Source organism: Salmo salar, chromosome ssa04 (genome assembly GCF_905237065.1).
Source record: "Salmo salar chromosome ssa04, Ssal_v3.1, whole genome shotgun sequence".
Taxonomy (NCBI): Eukaryota; Metazoa; Chordata; class Actinopteri; order Salmoniformes; family Salmonidae; genus Salmo; species Salmo salar.
This window is the reverse complement of record NC_059445.1, coordinates 79,451,187-79,476,200: the sequence shown is the minus strand read 5'-3', so window position 1 is coordinate 79,476,200 and position 25,014 is coordinate 79,451,187. Positions and strand designations below refer to the sequence as shown.

The window sequence follows — 25,014 nt, the reverse complement described above, 5'->3', positions numbered from 1 at the left end:
CAGCTACCGTCATCACATGGACCCAACAGTATATCCCACATCTTCTACAGCTACCGTCATCACATGGACCCAACAGTATATCCCACATCTTCTACAGCTACCGTCATCACATGACCCAACAGTATATCCCACATCTTCTACAGCTACCGTCATCACATGACCCAACAGTATATCCCACATCTTCTACAGCTACCGTCATCACATGACCCAACAGTATATCCCACATCTTCTACAGCTACCGTCATCACATGACCCAACAGTATATCCCACATCTTCTACAGCTACCGTCATCACATGACCCAACAGTATATCCCACATCTTCTACAGCTACCGTCATCACATGACCCAACAGTATATCCCACATCTTCTACAGCTACCGTCATCACATGACCCAACAGTATATCCCACATCTTCTACAGCTACCGTCATCACATGACCCAACAGTATATCCCACATCTTCTACAGCTACCGTCATCACATGACCCAACAGTATATCCCACATCTTCTACAGCTACCGTCATCACATGACCCAACAGTATATCCCACATCTTCTACAGCTACCGTCATCACATGACCCAACAGTATATCCCACATCTTCTACAGCTACCGTCATCACATGACCCAACAGTATATCCCACATCTTCTACAGCTACCGTCATCACATGACCCAACAGTATATCCCACATCTTCTACAGCTACCGTCATCACATGACCCAACAGTATATCCCACATCTTCTACAGCTACCGTCATCACATGACCCAACAGTATATCCCACATCTTCTACAGCTACCGTCATCACATGACCCAACAGTATATCCCACATCTTCTACAGCTACCGTCATCACATGACCCAACAGTATATCCCACATCTTCTACAGCTACCGTCATCACATGACCCAACAGTATATCCCACATCTTCTACAGCTACCGTCATCACATGGACCCAACAGTATATCCCACATACACCACCTCCTCCCAGACTCATTCCCATTCAGTCATCCCCTCCCTGTCAACTGATTCAGTGCAGTAGTGCATGGAATGTAATTACCTGAGAGTTTGGAGAGAGAGTTCCCAGAGACTGTAGAGGACAGGAGAGGAGTGAAGAGAGAGCAGTGGAATCAGTCAGTCAAATGCACCATGATCTCCAGAATGACTTAGCAGAATGCTATTCAGAGCCAAACATGGGATAGATCAAATGGTATCTGTGAGCTTACCAAACCATGAATAATATGACTTAAAGTCCTTTTTGCAATGTAGTTTTTAATAGGGTTACATAGTACATAGAAAACCTCACAGTAAACATGAAGAATCCATTTTGTTTGCGGCTTTGGTTTACAAATGTAAAATAATCTCAATAAATAGTACACTTAGTTAGAGAGGCCATGGCGTGAAAGCATAAAGCGTGTAATTGATATTGTTCAGCGAGTGTCTCTCGAAGTCTGATCAATTCAAATCTGTGACCAAAGCAGGAGGCTCACGAGGATGTAGTGATGTTTTAACATGGTTTTGTGACCACGCTACAACCACACACACATAGGGGCTAAAGAGGGAAGCTGGGGGATGGAGCAACAGGGAGACACAGAGACGGCAGGCACAGGGGCACAGACAGAGGAGGACACAGGGAGAGGAGGACACAGGGAGAGGAGGACACAGGGAGAGGATGACACAGGGAGAAGAGGACACAGGGAGAAGAGGACACAGGGAGAAGAGGACACAGAGAGAGGAGGACACAGGGAGAGGATGACACAGGGAGAAGAGGACACAGGGAGAAGAGGACACAGGGAGAGGATGACACAGGGAGAAGAGGACACAGAGAGAGGAGGACACAGGGCAGTGGGCATCACACACACACACACACACACACACACACACACACACACACACACACACACACACACACACACAGAGGTCAACTAAGGTAGCACTAGTGTATCAGTACCTCCCCATAGCTGTAGCGTTCTAGTCTGTCATCAGAGGCGTATCTGTGATAAGACTCACAGGGAATGAGATCGGGCCGCTGCACGTCACAAATAGTTTTAATCTTAGGCAGTGCGGACAGATCTTTGTAATTTAGGACCTCGTTTTCCACTTTGGCCTGTAGAGAGGACACAGAACGAGACAGAACATGGAGAAGCAGGTGTAAGACAGACAGACAGACAGACAGACAGACAGACGGACAAGCTTGCGTTGACAGACAGAGAGATCCGGAGGGGAGGCCGGATCAGGGTCAGCTGCAAGCTGCTGATGGCACCCTGGGTAAGACAGAGAAAACACACACCCACACACACTGACCGCAGAGACATCCCAGAAACAAACAAAGCCAAACCCCATGGAAGAGAGATCGCTGGAGAGTGGCCACAGCTCTCCCAGGACTTTGGTCCAAGCAACACTCAACTCAACAACAGCATAATGTCTAAACAAGTTGTTTACCATGGCAGTTTTCCTCTTTAGTGGCATACAGAGTATTTGAGCAGAGCGGAGCGAGAGGCGGAGCTGGAGCGAGGGGCGGAGCGAGGGGCGGAGCGAGGGGCGGAGCCGGAGCGAGGGGCGGAGCTGGAGCGGAGCTGAAGCGGAGCGAGGGGCGGAGCCGGAGCGGAGCGAGGGGCGGAGCCGGAGCGGAGCCGAAGCGGAGCGAGGGGCGGAGCTGAAGCGGAGCAAGGAGCGGAGCTGGAGCAGAGCATTCCCAATTTGACTGGAGCGCGAAGCGAGATTCCCAAAGGCTGAAGCGTCGACCTTCTCAGATTCCAATTTCGCTCCAGTAGTGCTCATTTCACAAGCTCAGGGCAAGCCTGGCCCAGCATGCATTTGTAGTCTACTTGCGTGCTGCTATAGCCCCTTGCATTAGATACTGTCATGGAGTTCGTTAAATATTTTCATAAAGAAACTGATAAAACACGCAGGTGGTAAATCAAGGTGACTTACAAAGATGAGGACCAAGAGCAAGAGAGGGAGTGAAGTGATGTAGTGTCCACAACTAAAGAATCATTGTGGAATCTGAAAAGACAGGTACCCCCAAAGCACGATGGTGTACTTACTACGTGAACTTGCTAACAGAAAGGAACGAGGTGGGTACATAACTAAGTGTGTCATTGTAGCAAAGTATTTATAAATAAAAAAACAGATCTCTTAAAAGTTGCCTTAATTTTTATTCTATTATCTATATAGAATAGGCCATAATTCATTTTGGCCCAATAGCCCTGGCATATTCCAATTTTCAAGGAGCTTTCCCTTTTGATTGGGTTATTAAAAACCTTTAGGCCTACCTATAAAAAACAAATACTCTGCATCTCTGCCCAGCCTGGCAAGAGTGGCCAAAAGGGTGTTTAGCATCTACTAGTGGCTCTGCAAGCACCGACAGGATGTTCTCCACTGCAGGCCTGCTCTCCAGGCACCATCGCATGAGCCTGAAGCCACAGACTGATCAAACTCCTGTTTCTAAAAATTTATTTTAACAATGAATTCAAAGGCTCTAATAAGGCACTTGTAGTTTAATTTATATTTAATTCTAAGTAAGTCATAGCCTCTATGCGTAATTTATAGACTATAATGATTTAATACAACAAAATGTTGTACGTTTTTAACTTATTTTGTACATAATGTTGCTGCTACTGCCTCTTCTGATTGAAAAGAGCTTCTGTACATCAGAACAGAGAGTCTGACGTAAAGGATATAGTGCTTCCCCAAGACCAGGCCCAAATCCCTGTAATTCACGTAAAGAAAAGACGGAAATACAGGAGGCGGAGGTCGGGGTGCCTTGTGAGAATTCGTCGGCGAGTGGGTAAACCGCCTTCACCATCCGTTCTATTGGCCAAAGTGCAATAACTGGAGAACTTTACATGGAGTGCTTTGAACGGCTGTTCATGGCTCACATCAACACCATCCTCCCAGAAACACTAGACCCATTCCAATTCGAATACAGATCCACAGATGACGCAATCTCAATCACACTCCACACTGCCCTTTCCCACCTGGACAAAAGGAACACCTATGTGAGAAAGTCGTTCATTGACTACAGCTCAGCGTTCAACACCATAGTGCCCTCAAAGCTCATCACTAAGCTAAGGACCCTGGGACTAAACACCTCCCTCTGCTACTGGATCCTGGACTTCCTGATTGGCCGCCCCCAGGTGGTAAGGGTAGGCAACAACACGTCTGCCACGCTGATCCTCAACACTGGGGCCCCTCTGTGGTGCGTGCTTAGTCCACCTCCTGTACTCCCTGTTCACCCACAACTGTGTGGCCAAGCACGACTCCAACACCATCATTAAAGTTTGCTGACGACACAACAGTGGTAGGCCTGATCACCGACAACGATGAGACAGCCTATAGGGAGCAGGTCAGAGACCTGGCAGTGTGGTGCCAGGACAACAACCTCTCCCTCAATGTGAGCAAGATAAAGGAGCTGATCGTGGACTACAGGAAAAGGAGGGTCGAACAGGTCCCCATTAACAACGACAGGGCTGTAGTGGAGCGGCTCGAGAGTCTCAAGTTCCTTGGTGTTTACATCACCAACAAACTATCATTGTCCAAACACACCAAGACAGTAGTGAAGAGGGCACGACAACACCTTTTCCCCCTCAGGAGACTGAAAATATTTGGCATATTTCCCCAGATCCTCAAATAGTTCTACAGCTGCACCATCGAGAGCATCCTGACCGGTTGCTTCACCACCTGGTATGGCAACTGCTCAGCATCCGACCTTAAGGCGCTACATAGGGTAGTGCGTACGGCCCAGTACATCACTGGGGCCAAGCTTCCAGCCATCCAGGACCTATATACTAGGCGGTGCCTATATACTAGGCGGTGGAGTCTTTGACCAAAAAATGGTCAAAGACTCCAGTCACCCAAGTCATAGACTGTTCTCTCTGCTACCGCACGGCAAGCGGTACCGGAGCACCATGTCTAGGACCAAAAGGCTCCTTAACAGCTTCTACCCCCGAGCCATAAGACTGCTGATCATTTAATCAAATGGCCACCTGGACTATTTACATTGACACCGCCCCATCCCCCCTTTGTTTTAACACTGCTGATAATCGCTGTTTATTATCTATGCATAGTCACTTTACCCCTACCTACATGTACAAATTACCTCCACTAACCTGTACGCCTGCACATCGGTACCAGTACCCCTTGTATATAGCCTCGTTATTGTTATTTTATTGTGTTACTTTTAATTAAATGTTTTACTTTAGTTTATTTAGTAAATCTTTTCTTAACTATTTCTTGAACTGCATTGTTGGTTAAGGGCTTGTAAGTAAGCATTTCACGGTAAGGGATACACCCGTTGTATTCAGCAGATGTGACAAATAACATTTGATTTGATTTGATTTAAATGCTGAGCTACTGATGTCCCTACCAGCCTATTGTGTGGCACTCATAAATGCTTGACAATGTATTTATTTGTAGGCTATAGCCATGATAATAATTTAAATAATATAGCCAAAATAATTCATTTTCGTTCCTTCTTAGGCTCCCTGTCTGGCTCCCTGTCTGGCTTCCTGTCTGGCCCCCTGTCTGGCCCCCTGTCTGGCTCCCTGTCTGGCCCCCTGTCTGGCCCCCTGTCTGGCTTCCTGTCTGGCTCCCTGTCTGGCTCCCTGTCTGGCCCCCTGTCTGGCTCCCTGTCTGGCCCCCTGTCTGGCCCCCTGTCTGGCTCCCTGTCTGGCCCCCTGTCTGGCTTCCTGTCTGGCTCCCTGTCTGGCTCCCTGTCTGGCTCCCTGTCTGGCCCCCTGTCTGGCCCCCTGTCTGGCTCCCTGTCTGGCCCCCTGTCTGGCCCCCCTGTCTGGCTCCCTGTCTGGCCCCCTGTCTGGCCCCCTGTCTGGCCCCCTGTCTGGCTCCCTGTCTGGCCCCCGTCTGGCCCCCTGTCTGGCCCCCTGTCTGGCCCCCTGTCTGGCCCCCTGTCTGGCTCCCTGTCTGGCTCCCTGTCTGGCCCCCTGTCTGGCCCCCTGTCTGGCCCCCTGTCTGGCCCCCCTGTCTGGCTCCCTGTCTGGCCCCCTGTCTGGCTCCCTGTCTGGCCCCCTGTCTGGCCCCCTGTCTGGCTCCCTGTCTGGCCCCCTGTCTGGCCCCCTGTCTGGCTCCCTGTCTGGCCCCCTGTCTGGCCCCCTGTCTGGCTCCCTGTCTGGCCCCCTGTCTGGCCCCCTGTCTGGCTCCCTGTCTGGCTTCCTGTCTGGCCCCCTGTCTGGCTCCCTGTCTGGCTTCCTGTCTGGCCCCCTGTCTGGCTCCCTGTCTGGCCCCCTGTCTGGCTCCCTGTCTGACTCCCTGTCTGGCCCCCTGTCTGGCCCCCTGTCTGGCCCCCTGTCTGGCCCCCTGTCTGGCTCCCTGTCTGGCCCCCTGTCTGGCCCCCTGTCTGGCCCCCCTGTCTGGCCCCCTGTCTGGCTCCCTGTCTGGCCCCCTGTCTGGCTCCCTGTCTGGCCCCCTGTCTGGCCCCCTGTCTGGCTCCCTGTCTGGCTCCCTGTCTGGCTTCCTGTCTGGCCCCCTGTCTGGCTCCCTGTCTGGCTTCCTGTCTGGCCCCCTGTCTGGCTCCCTGTCTGGCCCCCTGTCTGGCTCCCTGTCTGGCCCCCTGTCTGGCCCCCTGTCTGGCCCCCTGTCTGGCCCCCTGTCTGGCCCCCTGTCTGGCCCCCTGTCTGGCTCCCTGTCTGGCCCCCTGTCTGGCTCCCTGTCTGGCTCCCTGTCTGGCCCCCTGTCTGGCTCCCTGTCTGGCTCCCTGTCTGGCTCCCTGTCTGGCCCCCTGTCTGGCTCCCTGTCTGGCTTCCTGTCTGGCCCCCTGTCTGGCTCCCTGTCTGGCCCCCTGTCTGGCCCCCTGTCTGGCCCCCTGTCTGGCCCCCTGTCTGGCTCCCTGTCTGGCTCCCTGTCTGGCTCCCTGTCTGGCCCCCTGTCTGGCCCCCCGTCTGGCCCCCCGTCTGGCTCCCCCGTCTGGCTCCCCGTCTGGCTCCCCGTCTGGCTCCCCGTCTGGCCCCCCGTCTGGCCCCCCGTCTGGCCCCCCGTCTGGCTCCCCGTCTGGCTCCCTGTCTGGCCCCCTGTCTGGCTCCTGACCTATTTATGCTGTTTAATATGACATGTAGCCTATTTGAAATGATGAGTGCTTCTTACCTTTTCATGTTTATTAAAACTTTTTAATTCAAATCATATGGTTTGGTTTCAATGCTTCAAAACCAAAAAGGTAGGTCCAGGTAGTCAAGAAAAATAGATTTGTGTTGGTTAAATTGTGATTTTAATTGATGGAGCGAATTTCGGAGCTGCAGCTTTTTTTCCTGTGAGCGCGGAGCGGTTTTTAACGGAGTGGTTGGAAAGGACGTGAAGCGCAAGCACCGCTCGATGAGCGGAATTTCCTACAGCTCAACTCTTACAGCTCAACTCCTACAGCTCAACTCCGCTCACATACTCTGATGGCATATGTATACCTTGTGGAATGTCAACTTCACAGACCAACAGTCAACAATGGAGAAATAATGTGACCTCCTTTAACATACATCAATACCACACGGGATATAACAAACAGTGTTTTCCCCAAAAAACACATAGAATCACCTGAAGCCACAAACAACTGCACATGGTGGACTGTCGACCCATGTGACTGACAGCTGGTTCAGATCCTGTAAAGAGGGCTCTGCCTCCAAGACAGGCTGGCAGCCAACAGAAGGCGTACGTGTAATGAAATAACCATGGCGATGCCTTGGCGACAGACTACTCACACAGATGATGCGGCTCGGGGAACCGATGCTGGACCCAGGGGGAGATACGGAGGCCTCCGAGGTACGTCTGAACTGTGGGAACACACACACACACACACACACACACACACACACACACACACACACACACACACACACACACACACACACACACACACACATACATACACACACACACACGTGTCAGAGTGAGCCTGCGGAGGTCAGACTTCAGCTAAGGGAGACAAAACACTGACAGAGGATAACTTGGATCAACAGCACCCCAGCGTTACCTCAGATCCTCTCCCTACAGCGACTCTGCTCTACCATACTCCAACACTTCAACACACAACAACAGGAAGAAGAGGGGTTGAGTAGAAAAACGTATTTAAAAAACAATACTCACTCTGAGTTTCTTCTCCAACCGAGCTGCTTGTTTACACACAGGATGCCACACCTCGCAACCTGTTGCAAACACACACCTGCAGTCAAACATACTGTTTTTCAAAAATAACTTTCATTCCTCTCTACACGATAGCTACTGCAGTTAGAATACTGTAAACCCACTGGGGTGCTTTTTAGAATCGGCAAAAGGAGAGCAAGGCCACATTTCTCAGTGTTTCTACTGCGGTAACTTCAGAAACTTTTCAGCACACAACAATCAAACGCATGTGTCAGTAGATAAGCACTTCTCAACAACAGCCATACATCAAAGATGACAGAGAAAGTGTTATATCTGAGAGAGGCTTGGATTCTGTCTGTCTGTCTGTCTGTCCCCCTTCCTCCCTCGCTAACACGCACGCACGCACTCACATACACAGGGAGAGAGATTAAAAGGTGATTCTATTTCTCCTGGTAGGAATGGAAACACTAAACCACACATACACAGGGAGAGAGATTAAAAGGTGATTCTATTTCTCCTGGTAGGAATGGAAACACTAAACCACACATACACAGGGAGAGAGATTAAAAGGTGATTCTATTTCTCCTGGTAGGAATGGAAACACTAAACCACACATACACAGGGAGAGAGATTAAAAGGTGATTCTATTTCTCCTGGTAGGAATGGAAACACTAAACCACACATACACAGGGAGAGAGATTAAAAGGTGATTCTATTTCTCCTGGAAGGAATGGAAACACTAAACCACACATACACAGGGAGAAAGATTAAAAGGTGATTCTATTTCTCCTGGTAGGAATGGAAACACTAAACCACACATACACAGGGAGAGAGATTAAAAGGTGATTCTATTTCTCCTGGTAGGGATGGAAACACTAAACCACACATACACAGGGAGAGAGATTAAAAGGTGATTCTATTTCTCCTGGTAGGAATAGAAACACTAAACCACACATACACAGGGAGAGAGATTAAAAGGTGATTCTATTTCTCCTGGTAGGAATGGAAACACTAAACCACACATACACAGGGAGAGAGATTAAAAGGTGATTATATTTCTCCTGGAAGGAATGGAAACACTAAACCACACATACACAGGGAGAAAGATTAAAAGGTGATTCTATTTCTCCTGGTAGGAATGGAAACACTAAACCACACATACACAGGGAGAGAGATTAAAAGGTGATTCTATTTCTCCTGGTAGGAATGGAAACACTAAACCACACATACACAGGGAGAGAGATTAAAATGTGATTCTATTTCTCCTGGTAGGGATGGAAACACTAAACCACTAATGTCATGCTACTCCTCAGTGCTCCTGAGTGCTTCTCAGTGCTCCTGAGTGCTTCTCAGTGCTTCTCAGTGCTCCTCAGTGCTTCTCAGTGCTTCTCAGCGCTCCTCGGCGCTCCTCGGCGCTCTTCGGCGCTTCTCGGTGCTCCTCAGCGCTCCTCAGCGCTCCTCAGTGCTCCTCAGCGCTTCTCAGCGCTCTTCGGTGCTTCTCGGTGCTTCTCAGTGCTCCTCAGCGCTCCTCAGCGCTCCTCAGCGCTTCTCAGTGCTTCTCAGTGCTTCTCAGTGCTTCTCAGTGCTTCTCAACGCTCCTCGGTGCTCCTCGGCGCTCCTCGGCGCTCCTCGGCGCTCCTCGGTGCTCCTCGGTGCTTCTCGGCGCTCCTCGGCGCTCCTCGGTGCTTCTCGGCGCTCCTCGGTGCTCCTCAGTGCTCCTCGGTGCTTCTCGGTGCTCCTCGGCGCTCTTCGGCGCTTCTCGGCGCTCCTCGGCGCTCCTCGGCGCTCTTCGGTGCTTCTCGGTGCTCCTCAGTGCTCCTCAGTGCATAGTAACAGATAATGATAATGACAGAGTAGCAGCAACAGCCTGGATATCATACATCATGTAGGTTCCCCAGGCTGTAGGGTGATTCACCACTGTACTGTACGGTGTACTGTCCATATTTTTAAATGTAAGTAAATTGTGAAGTATTTCGTCTGTAATGTCTTTTTCGTTATGTGTCGGAACCCCAGTAATACCAGCTGTCGTCATTTGCCTCGGCTAATTGGGATCATAATAAATCAAATTAAGTCTGTCTGAGATACTGCCTGCATACCATGTTCCAACCAGAGACATTGTGGGAAGCAGGTACAGAATGCAGCACTTGCCATCCAGTAAATTATAGGATTCTATGCCTATAATCTACAGTACAGTTAATATCAGTCCTATAATCTACAGTACAGTTAATATCAGTCCTGTAATCTACAGTACAGTTAATATCAGTCCTGTAATCTACAGTACAGTTAATATCAGTCCTGTAATCTACAGTACAGTTAATATCAGTCCTATAATCTACAGTACAGTTAATATCAGTCCTGTAATCTACAGTACAGTTAATATCAGTCCTATAATCTACAGTACAGTTAATATCAGTCCTGTAATCTACAGTACAGTTAATATCAGTCCTATAATCTACAGTACAGTTAATATCAGTCCTGTAATCTACAGTACAGTTAATATCAGTCCTGTAATCTACAGTACAGTTAATATCAGTCCTGTAATCTACAGTACAGTTAATATCAGTCCTATAATCTACAGTACAGTTAATATCAGTCCTGTAATCTACAGTACAGTTAATATCAGTCCTGTAATCTACAGTACAGTTAATATCAGTCCTATAATCTACAGTACAGTTAATATCAGTCCTGTAATCTACAGTACAGTTAATATCAGTCCTGTAATCTACAGTACAGTTAATATCAGTCCTGTAATCTACAGTACAGTTAATATCAGTCCTATAATCTACAGTACAGTTAATATCAGTCCTGTAATCTACAGTACAGTTAATATCAGTCCTGTAATCTACAGTACAGTTAAAATCAGTCCTGTAATCTAGTGCACCCATAGATAGACCTACAGCAAGAACTGTGGAAACAGTCCACCCTCCACCATGTACATCATGCTCAACACCACCTATCTCCCTCAATCAATACTTGGTCTTGGAGCCTTTCCAAATGTCCTGCATCAACATGGTGAGAGCAACTCTTTTCCCTAGGTCTCCTCCCATAACCGCAGTAACCCTGCCTCAGATGCATCTACTGAAATGCATTAACCCTTTACACATTTTTTATAAAGAAGGTTTTTCACCTCACTCTGACAATAGGCATAAATGCTTTCGCTACACTATCAAAATAGAATGAATTACCCCCCCTATAGTAAATCCTTAAAGGTAGCCTATAGTAAATCCTTAAAGGTAGCCTATAGTAAATCCTTAAAGGTAGCCTATAGTAAATCCTTAAAGGTAGCCTATAGTAAATCCTTAAAGGTAGCCTATAGTAAATCCTTAAAGGTAGCCTATAGTAAATCCTTAAAGGTAGCCTATAGTAAATCCTTAAAGGTCGCCTATAGTAAATCCTTAAAGGTAGCCTATAGTAAATCCTTAAAGGTAGCCTATAGCAGAACCTGGGAGGTAGCCTATAGTAAATCCTTAAAGGTAGCCTATAACAGAACCTGGGAGGTAGCCTATAACAGAACCTGGGAGGTAACCTATAACAGAACCTGGGAGGTAGCCTATAACAGAACCTGGGAGGTAGCCTATAACAGAACCTGGGAGGTAGCCTATAACAGAACCTGGGAGGTAGCCTATAATAGAACCTGGGAGGTAGCCTATAACAGAACCTGGGAGGTAGCCTATAACAGAACCTGGGAGGTAGCCTATAACAGAACCTGGGAGGTAGCCTATAATAGAACCTGGGAGGTAGCCTATAATAGAACCTGGGAGGTAGCCTATAACAGAACCTGGGAGGTAGCCTATAACAGAACCTGGGAGGTAGCCTATAATAGAACCTGGGACGTAGCCTATAACAGAACCTGGGAGGTAGCCTATAATAGAACCTGGGAGGTAGCCTATAACAGAACCTGGGAGGTAGCCTATAACAGAACCTGGGAGGTAGCCTATAACAGAACCTGGGGGTAGCCTATAACAGAACCTGGGAGGTAGCCTATAACAGAACCTGGGAGGTAGCCTATAACAGAACCTGGGAGGTAGCCTATAACAGAACCTGGGAGGTAGCCTATAACAGAACCTGGGACGTAGCCTATAACAGAACCTGGGAGATAGCCTATAACAGAACCTGGGAGGTAGCCTATAACAGAACCTGGGAGGTAGCCTATAATAGAACCTGGGAGGTAGCCTATAATAGAACCTGGGAGGTAGCCTATAATAGAACCTGGGAGGTAGCCTATAATAGAACCTGGGAGGTAGCCTATAACAGAACCTGGGAGGTAGCCTATAATAGAACGTGGGAGGTAGCCTATAATAGAACCTGGGAGGTAGCCTATAACAGAACCTGGGAGGTAGCCTATAACAGAACCTGGGAGGTAGCCTATAATAGAACCTGGGAGGTAGCCTATAATAGAACCTGGGAGGTAGCCTATAATAGAACCTGGGAGGTAGCCTATAATAGAACCTGGGAGGTAGCCTATAACAGAACCTGGGAGGTAGCCTATAATAGAACCTGGGAGGTAGCCTATAATAGAACCTGGGAGGTAGCCTATAACAGAACCTGGGAGGTAGCCTATAACAGAACCTGGGAGGTAGCCTATAACAGAACCTGGGAGGTAGCCTATAACAGAACCTGGGAGGTAGCCTATAACAGAACCTGGGAGGTAGCCTATAATAGAACCTGGGAGGTAGCCTATAACAGAACCTGGGAGGTAGCCTATAACAGAACCTGGGAGGTAGCCTATAACAGAACCTGGGGGGTAGCCTATAACAGAACCTGGGAGGTAGCCTAGCCTAGGCAGAAATTAATCAGAACAATAGCTCTGTAGGATCTCTACCTTTAACAACATGCCACTTCTCATCCCAGCCATGCAGCGTGTTGGATTGATTCACTGGCCTTTGTTACATGGCTGGTAATTGAGTGGCTCCCTGAGCCCCGATCACTCAGCCCTCCTTGAGGTCCCCCTCATAAATAACCTTGGGGGCTGTGTGCTCCTATGCTATAATATGCTGCTAATGTTGAGTGTTAGTGGTCCCGTCTTGGTTGAGAGTAGAATTTATTTCATCTTTATTTGAACAGGGAAGACATATTGAGACCTAGGTCTCTTTTTCAAATGCTTCCTGTATAATACAACACATTATATCCAATATGTACACCGAGTATACAAACATTAAGAACAGCTTCCTAATATTGAGTTGCACCCCCCCTCGTGGAAGATGTGGAGTAGCATGTTGATGATGTGGAGTAGCATGTTGATGATGTGGAGTCGCATGTTGATGATGTGGAGTAGCATGTTGATGATGAGGAGTAGCATGTTAATGATGTGGAGTAGCATGTTCATGATGTGGAGTAGCATGTTAATGATGTGGAGTAGCATGTTAATGATGTGGAGAAGCATGTTAATGATGTTAATGAGCCTCCCCCATTTCTCCTTCTCCCAAATCCATTCAGCTGATGTTCTGAAAGAGCTGCAAAATCTGGACCCCTACAAATCAGCTGGGCTTGACAATCTGGACACTTTCTTTCTAAAATTATCTCCCGAAATTATTGCAACCCCTATTACTAGCCTGTTCAACCTCTCTTTCGTGTCGTCTGAGATTCCCATCGATTGGAAAGCAGCTGCTGTCATCCCCCTCTTCAAAGGAGGTGACACTCTTGACCCAAATTGCTACAGACCTATATCCATCCTACCCTGCCTTTCTAAGGTCTTCGAAAGCCAAGTCAACAAACAGATTACCGACCATTTCGAATCCCACCGCACCCTCTCCGCTATGCAATCTGGTTTCAGAGCTGGTCATGGGTGCACCTCAGCCACGCTCAAGGTCCTAAACGACATCGTAACCGCCATCGATAAGAAACAATACTGTGCTGCCGTATTCATTGACCTGGCCAAAGCTTTTGACTCTGTTAATCACCACATCCTCATCGGCAGACTCAGTAGCCTTGGTTTCTCAAACGATTGCGTCGCCTGGTTCACCAACTACTTCTCTGACAGAGTTCAGTGTGTCAAATCGGAGGGCCTACTGTCTGGACCTCTGGCAGTCTCTATGGGGGTACCACAGGGTTCAATTCTTGGGCCAACTCTTTTCTCTGTATACATAAATGATGTCGCTCTTGCTGCTGGTGAATCTCTGATCCACCTCTACGCAGACGACACCATTCTGTTCACTTCTGGCCCTTCTTTGGACACTGTGTTAACAACCCTCCAGACGAGCTTCAATGCCATTCAACTCTCCTTCCGTGGTCTCCAACTGCTCCTAAACACAAGTAAAACTAAATGCATGCTCTTCAACCGATCGCTGCCTGCACCTGCCCGCCTGTCCAGCATCACTTCTCTGGACGGTTCTAACTTAGAATTTGTGGACAACTATAAATACCTAGGTGTCTGGTTAGACTGTAAACTCTCCTTCCAGACTCACATCAATCATCTCCAATCCAAAGTGAAATCTCGAATTGGCTTCCTATTTCGCAACAAAGCATCCTTCACTCATGCTGCCAAACATACCCTCGTAAAACTGACCATCCTACCAATCCTCGACTTCGGCGATGTCATTTACAAAATTGCTTCCAATACCCTACTCAACAAGCTGTATGCAGTCTATCACATTGCCATCCGTTTTGTCACCAAAGCCCCATATACTACCCACCACTGCGACCTGTACGCTCTCGTTGGCTGGCCTTCGCTTCATAATCGTCGCCAAACACATTGGCTCCAGGTCATCTACAAGACCCTGCTAGGTAAAGTCCCCCCTTATCACCGCTCACTGGTCACCATTGCAGCACCCACCTGTAGCACGCGCTCCAGCAGGTATATCTCTCTGGTCACCCCTAAAGCCAACTCCTCCTTTGGTCGTCTCTCCTTCCAGTTCACTGCTGCCAATGACTGGAACGAACTACAAAAATCTCTGAAACTGGAAACACTTATCTCCCTCACTAGCTTTAAGCACCAGCTGTCAGAGCAGCTCACAGATCACTGCACCTGTACATAGCCCATCTATAATTTAGCCCAAACTACTACCTCTTCCCCTACTGTATTTATTTATTTTATATATTTTGCTCCTTTGCACCATATTATTTATATTTTTATCTCTGAACTTTCTTCAAACTACAAATCTCCCAATTCCAGTGTTTTTCTTGCTATACTTTATTTACTTTGCCACCATGGCATTTTTTTGCCTTTACCTCCCTTATCTCACATCATTTGCTCACATTGTATATAGTCTTATTTTTTTTTCTTCTACTGCATCATTGATTGTATGTTGTTTTACTCCATGTGTAACTCTGTGTTTTTGTATGTTGTCGAACTGCTTTGCTTTATCTTGGCCAGGTCGCAATTGTAAATGAGAACTTGTTCTCAACTTGCCTACCTGGTTAAATAAAGGTGAAATTTTTTTACAAAAAATAAAATAAAAATGATGTGGAGTAGCATGTTCATGATGTGGAGTAGCATGTTCATGATGTGGAGTAGCATGTTAATGATGTGGAGTAGCATGTTAATGATGTGGAGTAGCATGTTAATGATGTGGAGTAGCATGTTAATGATGTGGAGTAGCATGTTAATGATGTGGAGTAGCATGTTGATGATGTGGAGTAGCATGTTCATGATGTGGAGTAGCATGTTGATGATGTGGAGTAGCATGTTGATGATGTGGAGTAGCATGTTCATGATGTGGAGTAGCATGTTGATGATGTGGAGTAGCATGTTAATGATGTGGAGTAGCATGTTGATGATGTGGAGTAGCATGTTCATGATGTGGAGTAGCATGTTGATGATGTGGAGTAGCATGTTGATGATGTGGAGTAGCATGTTCATGATGTGGAGTAGCATGTTGATGATGTGGAGTAGCATGTTCATGATGTGGAGTAGCATGTTGATGATGTGGAGTAGCATGTTAATGATGTGGAGTAGCATGTTAATGATGTGGAGTAGCATGTTGATGATGTGGAGTAGCATGTTCATGATGTGGAGTAGCATGTTGATGATGTGGAGTAGCATGTTCATGATGTGGAGTAGAATGGTTTAGCATTGTCTGACCCCTGGAAGTGTCCCTGTCGCTGTGTTCCTATGCCCTACAAAGTGCACTACTTTTGACCATAGGGCTCTGGTCAATAGTAGTGCACTATATAGGGATTAGGGTGCGATCGAGCTCTGGTCAAACTAGTGCACTATATAGGGATTAGGGTGCCATAGAGCTCTGGTCAAACTAGTGCACTATATAGGGATTAGGGTGCCATAGAGCTCTGGTCAAAGTAGTGCACTATATAGGGATTAGGGTGCCATTTGATGGAGCTGATCGGTGATGAGAAACCAGCAGACCACCTCTTCACAGTGAGCTATATTGAGTGGCCATCAGAGGCTCTGTAGAATAGACAGTTAAGGCCAGTCTATTCAATAATGTACAGTATAGCTGTGAACAATAATGGTGGGAGACTGTTTATAGAACTGACATAATTCATCAAAGTAATGACAGGCCAAAGTCCTGCTGAGCAGTAGTCTGAACCTCCCTCTGAGGAGTCTGTCCTGGTCATCCAATACTGACTTCTGGAAGTACATGGTGGTTGGACATCCCCACTGCTAATTCATTAGCCATCAATCGCATTGGACCAATGTCACCAAGAGCAAATTACCACCGTATGACTGCATAAGTGAATAGGACTCACCATCGAAGTGCATTGTAGGTCAAAGTAAATGATACAATACATCAAAAATAGAATTATTACAATACATATATGAATAATTATATAATGATTGTGTTATCGTCAACAGGAAGAGCGCCTTACTCACCTGTCAGGTACATCTCCTCTCCTTCTGTAAATATCATGAGACAGCGGGCACAACGGGCACAGGTGGGGTGGTAGTGCTTCCCCCCTGCCTGAGAGTCAGAGAGGAGAGAAGAGAAAGAGAGGGAGAGAGAGGTAACAAGGGTGGGGGAGAGAGGGAGGTATGGCGAGAGACAGATAAAGAGAGATAAAGAGAGATAGAGAGGGAGGTATGGCGAGAGAGAGAGAGAGAGAGAGAGAGAGAGAGAGAGAGAGAGAGGGAACGAGGGTGGGGGAGAGAGGGAGGTATGGCGAGAGAGAGACAGAGGGAGGGAGGAAGGGCGAGAGGGAGAGGGAGGGAGAGAGAGGTAACGAGGGTGGGGGGAGAGAGGGAGGTATGGCGAGAGAGATAAAGAGACAGAGAGAGAAGGAGGGAGGAAGGGAGGGATGGAGAGAGAGAGAGCAAGAGAGAGAGAGAGAGAGAGAGAGAGAGAGAGAGAGAGAGTGGGGGAGAGAGGGAGGTATGGTGAGAGAGACAGAGAGAGGAGAGAGAGAGAGAGAGAGAGAGAGAGAGAGAGAGAGAGAGAGAGAGAGAGAGAGAGAGAGAGAGAGAGAGAAAAGAGGTAACGAGGGTGAGGGAGAGAGAGAGAGGTAACGAGGTTGGGGGAGAGAGGGAGAGGTAACGAGGGTGGGGGAGAGAGAGAGAGGTAACAAGGGTGGGGGAGAGAGGGAGGTATGGTGAGAGAGAGACAGAGAGGGAGGGAGAGAGAGAGAGAGGGGGGAGAGAGAGAGAGAGGGGAGAGAGAGAGAGAGCAAGTGAAAGAGATAACATCATTGGGAGTGGATTGCAGAAGATTTAAGATGGAAACAGAGAAAGAGAGAAGAGGCATGCAAGTGATGGCTGCTACTCAGATACAAGTGCTGGCTGCTACTCAGATACAAGTGATGGCTGCTACTCAGATACAAGTGATGGCTGCTACTCAGATACAAGTGATGGCTGCTACTCAGATACAAGTGCTGGCTGCTACTCAGATACAAGTGATGGCTGCTACTCAGATACAAGTGATGGCTGCTACTCAGATACAAGTGATGGCTGCTACTCAGATACAAGTGATGGCTGCTACTCAGATACAAGTGATGGCTGCTACTCAGATACAAGTGATGGCTGCTACTCAGATACAAGTGATGGCTGCTACTCAGATACAAGTGATGGCTGCTACTCAGATACAAGTGATGGCTGCTACTCAGATACAAGTGATGGCTGCTACTCAGATACAATTCCAATAATAGGCCACTCATTCCAATTCCGCTCTCTTTCGAATCCGCATCTCATAATCACTCAGTGATTTAGTCAGTTTTAATGAGCCAATGTGTCCCAGCTGTGCCTTTCACAACATGTTACACACACACACACACACACACACACACACACACACACACACACACACACACACACACACACACACACACACACACACACACACACACACACTCCAGTAAGCTGTCAGATTCACATTTCACAGCCTTCTCATAAAAATGACAGGCAGGTGGTCAACCATAACATTGACAGAGAGGAGCAGTATGCAGTATTTTACTCAATCTCCCTCTAAAATCAAATGTAATTCAGGACAGTTTTAGTACAGCAGATTATGATTACCTACTCTCTGAAAAAAGGGTTCCAAAAGGGTCCTACATTGAACCAGAAAGGGTTCTTCGGCTGTTCCCATAGGAGAACCCTTTTTGGTTCCAGGTAAAACCCTTTTGGGTTCCATGTAGAACCCTCTGTGGAAAGGGTTCTACATTGAACCAGAAATGGTTCTAGTTGTAACCAAAAGGCTTCTACATTGAACCAGAAAGGGTTTTTTAGAGGGTTCTCCTATGGGGACAGTCGAAGAACCCTTTTAGCTTCTAAATAGTACCTTTTTTCCCCAAAGGACGTACAGTTCAGAAAAAGACAAAATGAGCAGCATTCATATATCCATACGTCTCTCTTAAGGGAGTGAAATGATTCTGGATGGATTCAAGCCGAGAGAAATATGTTTCATAACATCAATCATCAGAAAACATGGATTATAGCGCTACAGGTGAAACAGCTACAGGTGAAACAGCTACAGGTGAAACAGCTACAGGTGAAACAGCTACAGGTGAAACAGTTGGTTCTCACACCACATATAGGTGGATAGCAGGACAGCCAGTTGAGTCATCTTGGATCATTTGGGTTAAATCCGTCTTTGTTAACAGTAAGTGTGATGAATGTGTTCCACTCCTCCTAAATCACATGTCTCCCTCTCTGTCTGCTTGTCTTTCTGTCTCTGCCTGTCTCTCTCTGTATGTGTGTGTTATGTTGCCCCACCTTCAGGTGCAGGTGCTGTCAGAGGCCCTTCATGTGTAGCCACAATGACAGCACATTAAAAACCTGCCTATTTATAGACCCTGACGGTATGCAGTTTGAATACGTTTTATCTTTTGTCTGCACTCAGCACTTTCAAAGAGCCTGGATTGATTTCAACTCAGCAGCACTAATCACGTCTTGAGATTATGGCCTGTAATGTAGAACTAGCATCGCAGATTATTCATATTCCACAGGGATGCTGGTCCATGTTGACTACAATGCTTCCCATAGTTGTATCAAGTTGGCTGGATGTCCTTTGGCAGGCAGGCAGGAAGACAGACAGACAGACAGACTCACCTCCAGCACTCTGCCACTGATGTATCTGTTACACGTCACACACTGGATGCCAAACTGGGTGTGGTAGTCAGTCTCACAGTACGGAATACCATCCCTGAGAACACACACACACACACACACACACACACACACACACACACACACACACACACACACACACACACACACACACACACACACACACACACACACACACACACACAGTCAGTAGCTAGTTTCTTGTCAATCAGAGTCAAAAGACAAAATAATAACAGATACTAGCATGGATACATGAACGGCATGTCTGTGGAGTAGCATGGATACATGAACGGCATGTCTGTGGAGTAGCATGGATACATGAACGGCATGTCTGTGGAGTAGCATGGATACATGAACGGCATGTCTGTGGAGTAGCATGGATACATGAACGGCATGTCTGTGGAGTAGCATGGATACATGAACGGCATGTCTGTGGAGTAGCATGGATACATGAACGGCATGTCTGTGGAGTAGCATGGATACATGAACGGCATGTCTGTGGAGTAGCATGGATACATGAACGGCATGTCTGTGGAGTAGCATGGATACATGAACGGCATGTCTGTGGAGTAGCATGGATACACGAACGGCATGTCTGTGGAGTAGCATGGATACACGAACGGCATGTCTGTGGAGTAGCATGGATACACGAACGGCATGTCTGTGGAGTAGCATGGATACACGAACGGCATGTCTGTGGAGTAGCATGGATACATGAATGGCACTATACTACTACTATACTACTAGTACTATAGCACTACTACTACTACTATACTGGTATTGTGATGTCACCACAGAGTGCACCTACTTGCTGATGTACTCCCCTGTCAGCACAGTGCCACAGGTCTGACACTTGAAGCAGCTGACATGCCACTGCTTCTCCAGGGCCAGGAGAGACTGGCCATGTTTGATCTCCTCTTTACAGCCTGCACAGTCTGGGAAAGAAAGAAAGAAAGAAAGAAAGAAAGAAAGAAAGAAAGAAAGAGAGAGAGAGAGAGAGAGAATGAAAACAGGATGGGGCAAAAACAATACTGAACCAAACATCTCTCAAGTGGGCCTCCCGAGTGGCGCAGTGGTCGTTCGGGTTAGCGGAGGGTTTGGCAGAGCAGAGGGAGTTATAGCAGAGCATACCTCTCTTCCTAAAATTATCCGCCGCCATTGTTGCAACCCCTATTACTAGTCTGTTCAACCTCTCTTTCGTATCGTCTGAGATCCCTAAAGATTGGAAAGGTCATCCCCCTGTTCAAAGGGGGAGACACTCTAGACCCAAACTGTTGCAGACCTATATCCATCCTGCCCTGCCTTTCTAAAGTCTTCGAAAGCCAAGTGAACAAACAGATCACCGACCATTTCGTATCCCACCGTACCTTCTCCGCTATGCAATCTGGTTTCCGAGCTGGTCATGGGTGCACCTCAGCCACGCTCAAGGTCCTAAACGATGTCACAACCACCATCGATAAAAGACATTACTGTGCAGCCGTAATCATCGACCTGGCCAAGGCTTTCGACTCTGTCACTCACCATATTCTTATCAGCAGACTCAACAGCCTTGGTTTCTCTAATGACTGCCTTGCCTGGTTCACCAACTACATCTCAGACAGAGTTCAGTGTGTCAAATCGGAGGGCTTGTTGTCCGGACCTCTGGCTGTCTCTATGGGGGTGCCACAGGGTTCAGGTCTCGGGCCGACTCTCTTCTCTGTATACATCAATGATGTCGCTCTTGCTGCTGGTGATTCTCTGATCCACCTCTACGCAGACGACACCATTCTGTATATATCTGGCTCTTCTTTGGACACTGTGTTAACTAACCTCCAAATGAGCTTCAACGCTATTCAACACTCCTTTCGTGGCCTCCAACTGCTCTTATATGCTAGTAAAACGAAATGCATGCTGCCCACACCCACCCGTCCGACTAGCATCACTACTCTGGACGGTTCTGACTTAGAATATGTGGACAACTATAAATACCTAGGTGTCTGGTTAGACTGTAAACTCTCCTTCCAGACTCACATTAAGCATCTCCAATCCAAAGTTAAATCTAGAATCGGCTTCCTATTTCGCAACAAAACCTCCTTCACTCATGCTGCCAAACATACCCTCGTAAAACTGACTATCCTATCGATCCTTGAATTCGGTGATGTCATTTACAAAATAGCCCCCAACACTCTACTCAGCAAACTGGATGCAGTTGTCACCAAAGCCCCACATACTACCCACCACTGTGACCTGTATGCTCTCGTTGGCTGGTCCTCGCTAAATATTCGTCGCCAAACCCACTGGCTCCAGGTCATCTATAAGTCTTTGCGAGGTAAAGCTCCGCCTTATCTCAGCTCACTGGTCACCATAGCAAAACACCCGCCGTAGAACGCGTTCCAGAAGGTATATCTCACTGGTCATCTCCAAATCCAACACCTCCTTTGGCCGCCTTCCAGTTCTCTGCTGCCAATGACAGGAACGAATTGCAAAAATCACTGAAGTTGGAGACTTATATCTCCCTCACTAACTTTAAGCCTCAGCTGTCAGAGCAGCTCACCGATCGCTGCAGCTGTAAACAGCCCATCTGTAAATCGCCCATCCAACCAACTACCTACATCATCCCCATATTTGTTTTTGTTTTTCTGCTCTTTGGCACACCGGTATTTCTACTTGCACATCCTCATCTGCACATATATGTCTCCAGTGTAAATAGCTAAATTGTCATTTCTTCGCCACTCTTGGCCTATTTATTGCTTTACCTCCTTACTTCATTTGCACACAGTATACATATATTTCTATTGGGTTATTGACTGTACGTTTGTTTATCCCATGTGTAACTCTGTGTTGTTTTTGTCGCACTGCTTTACTTTATCTTAGCCAGGTCGCAGTTGTAAATGAGAACTTGTTCTCAACTGGCCTACCTGGTTAAATAAAGGTGAAATAAAAAAATAAAAATAGGGACCTACAGCAGAGCAGAGGGAGTTAAATCAGAGCAGAGAGAATTATAGCAGAGCAGAGGGAGTTATATCAGAGCAGAGAGAATTATAGCAGAGCAGAGAGAGTTATATCAGAGCAGAGAGAGTTATATCAGAGCAGAGAGAGTTATATCAGAGCAGAGAGAGTTATAGCAGAGCAGAGAGAGTTATAGCAGAGCAGAGAGAGTTATAGCAGAGCAGAGGGAGTTTTATCAGAGCAGAGGGAGTTTTATCAGAGCAGAGGGAGTTATAGCAGAGCAGAGCAGAGGGAGATATATCAGAGCAGAGTGTTATAGCAGAGCAGAGGGAGTTATATCAGAGCAGAGAGAATTATAGCAGAGCAGAGGGAGTTATAGCAGAGCAGAGGGAGATATAGCAGAGCAGAGGGAGTTATAGCAGAGCAGAGCAGAGGGAGTTATAGAAGAGCAGAGCAGAGGGAGTTATAGAAGAGCAGAGGGAGTTATATCAGAGCAGAGGGAGTTATAACAGAGCAGAGGGAGTTATATCAGAGCAGAGGGAGTTATATCAGAGCAGAGGGAGTTATATCAGAGCAGAGGGAGTTATATCAGAGCAGAGGGAGTTATAGCAGAGCAGAGGGAGTTATAGCAGAGCAGAGGGAGTTATAGCAGAGCAGGGGGAGTTATAGCAGAGCAGGGGGAGTTATAGCAGAGCAGAGGGAGTTATAGCAGAGCAGAGGGAGTTATAGCAGAGCAGAGGGAGTTATAGCAGAGCAGAGGGAGTTATAACAGAGCAGAGGGAGTTATAGCTGAGCAGAGGGAGTTATAGCTGAGCAGAGGGAGTTATATCAGAGCAGAAAGAGTTATAGCAGAGCAGAGGGAGTTATAGCAGAGCAGAGGGAGTTATAGCAGAGCAGAGGGAGTTATAGCAGAGCAGAGGGAGTTATAGCAGAGCAGAGGGAGTTATAGCAGAGCAGAGGGAGTTATAACAGAGCAGAGGGAGTTATAGCTGAGCAGAGGGAGTTATAGCTGAGCAGAGGGAGTTATAGCAGAGCAGAGCAGAGCAGAGGGAGTTATAGCAGAGAATAGGGAGTTATAGCAGAGCGAGTTATATCAGAGCAGAGGGAGTTATATCAGAGCAGAGGGAGTTATATCAGAGCAGAGGGAGATATATCAGAGCAGAGGGAGTTATAACAGAGCAGAGGGAGTTATAGCTGAGCAGAGAGAATTATAGCAGAGCAGAGGGAGTTATAGCAGAGCAGAGGGAGTTATAGCAGAGCAGAGGGAGTTATAGCAGAGCAGAGCAGAGGGAGATATATCAGAGCAGAGGGAGTTATAGAAGAGCAGAGGGAGTTATATCAGAGCAGAGGGAGTTATAACAGAGCAGAGGGAGTTATAGCTGAGCAGAGGGAGTTATATCAGAGCAGAGGGAGTTATATCAGAGCAGAAAGAGTTATAGCAGAGCAGAGGGAGTTATAGCAGAGCAGAGGGAGTTATAGCAGAGCAGAGGGAGTTATATCAGAGCAGAGGGAGTTATATCAGAGCAGAGGGAGTTATAGCAGAGCAGAGGGAGTTATAGCAGAGCAGAGGGAGTTATAGCAGAGCAGAGGGAGTTATAACAGAGCAGAGGGAGTTATAGCTGAGCAGAGGGAGTTATAGCTGAGCAGAGGGAGTTATAGCAGAGCAGAGCAGAGGGAATTATAGCAGAAAATAGGGAGTTATAGCAGAGCGAGTTATATCAGAGCAGAGGGAGTTATATCAGAGCAGAGGGAGTTATATCAGAGCAGAGGGAGATATATCAGAGCCGAGGGAGTTATATCAGAGCAGAGCAGAGGGAGTTATATTAGAGCAGAGGGAGTTATATCAGAGCAGAGCAGAGCAGAGGGGAGTTATAGCAGAGCAGAGGGAGTTATAGCAGAGCAGAGGGGGTTATATCAGAGCAGAGGGGAGTTATAGCAGAGCAGAGGGAGATATATCAGAGCAGAGGGAGTTATAGCAGAGCAGAGGGAGATATATCAGAGCAGAGCAGAGGGAGTTATATCAGAGCAGAGGGAGTTATAGCAGAGCAGAGGGAATTATAGCAGAGCAGAGCAGAGGGAGTTATAGCAGAGCAGAGGGAGTTATAGCAGAGCAGAGGGAGATATATCAGAGCAGAGGGAGTTATAGCAGAGCAGAGGGAGTTATAGCAAAGCAGAGGGAGTTATAGCAGAGCAGAGGGAGTTATAGCAGAGCAGAGGGAGTTATAGCAGAGCAGAGGGAGTTATAGCAGAGCAGAGGGAGTTATAACAGAGCAGAGGGAGTTATAGCTGAGCAGAGGGAGTTATAGCTGAGCAGAGGGAGTTATAGCAGAGCAGAGAGAGTTATAGCAGAGCAGAGAGAGTTATAGCAGAGCAGAGCAAAGGGAGTTATATCAGAGCAGAGGGAGTTATATCAGAGCAGAGGGAGTTATATCAGAGCAGAGGGAGTTATATTAGAGCAGAGGGAGTTATATTAGAGCAGAGGGAGTTATATCAGAGCAGAGGGAGTTAAATCAGAGCAGAGGGAGTTATATCAGAGCAGAGGGAGTTATATCAGAGCAGAGGG

General features: G+C 47.3%; 1 protein-coding gene across 2 annotated transcripts in view; it reads right to left on the bottom strand.

Annotated features, from left to right (window-relative positions):
- Positions 1–25,014, bottom strand: part of LOC106603895 (actin-binding LIM protein 3) — a 144,207-nt gene that overhangs the window by 27,284 nt on the left and 91,909 nt on the right. Inside the window, exons 5-11 of one of the 2 annotated variants that reach the window (XM_014198108.2) lie at positions 20,332–20,458; positions 19,506–19,599; positions 16,842–16,929; positions 8,075–8,133; positions 7,690–7,761; positions 1,941–2,096; positions 1,050–1,079 (exon numbers count right to left, since the gene is read on the bottom strand). In XM_014198108.2, coding sequence (XP_014053583.1) covers positions 1,050–1,079; positions 1,941–2,096; positions 7,690–7,761; positions 8,075–8,133; positions 16,842–16,929; positions 19,506–19,599; positions 20,332–20,458 — 626 coding nt within the window. The remainder of the gene's footprint in view (positions 1–1,049; positions 1,080–1,940; positions 2,097–7,689; positions 7,762–8,074; positions 8,134–16,841; positions 16,930–19,505; positions 19,600–20,331; positions 20,459–25,014) is intronic. The other variant, XM_014198111.2, reaches the window with a different exon arrangement.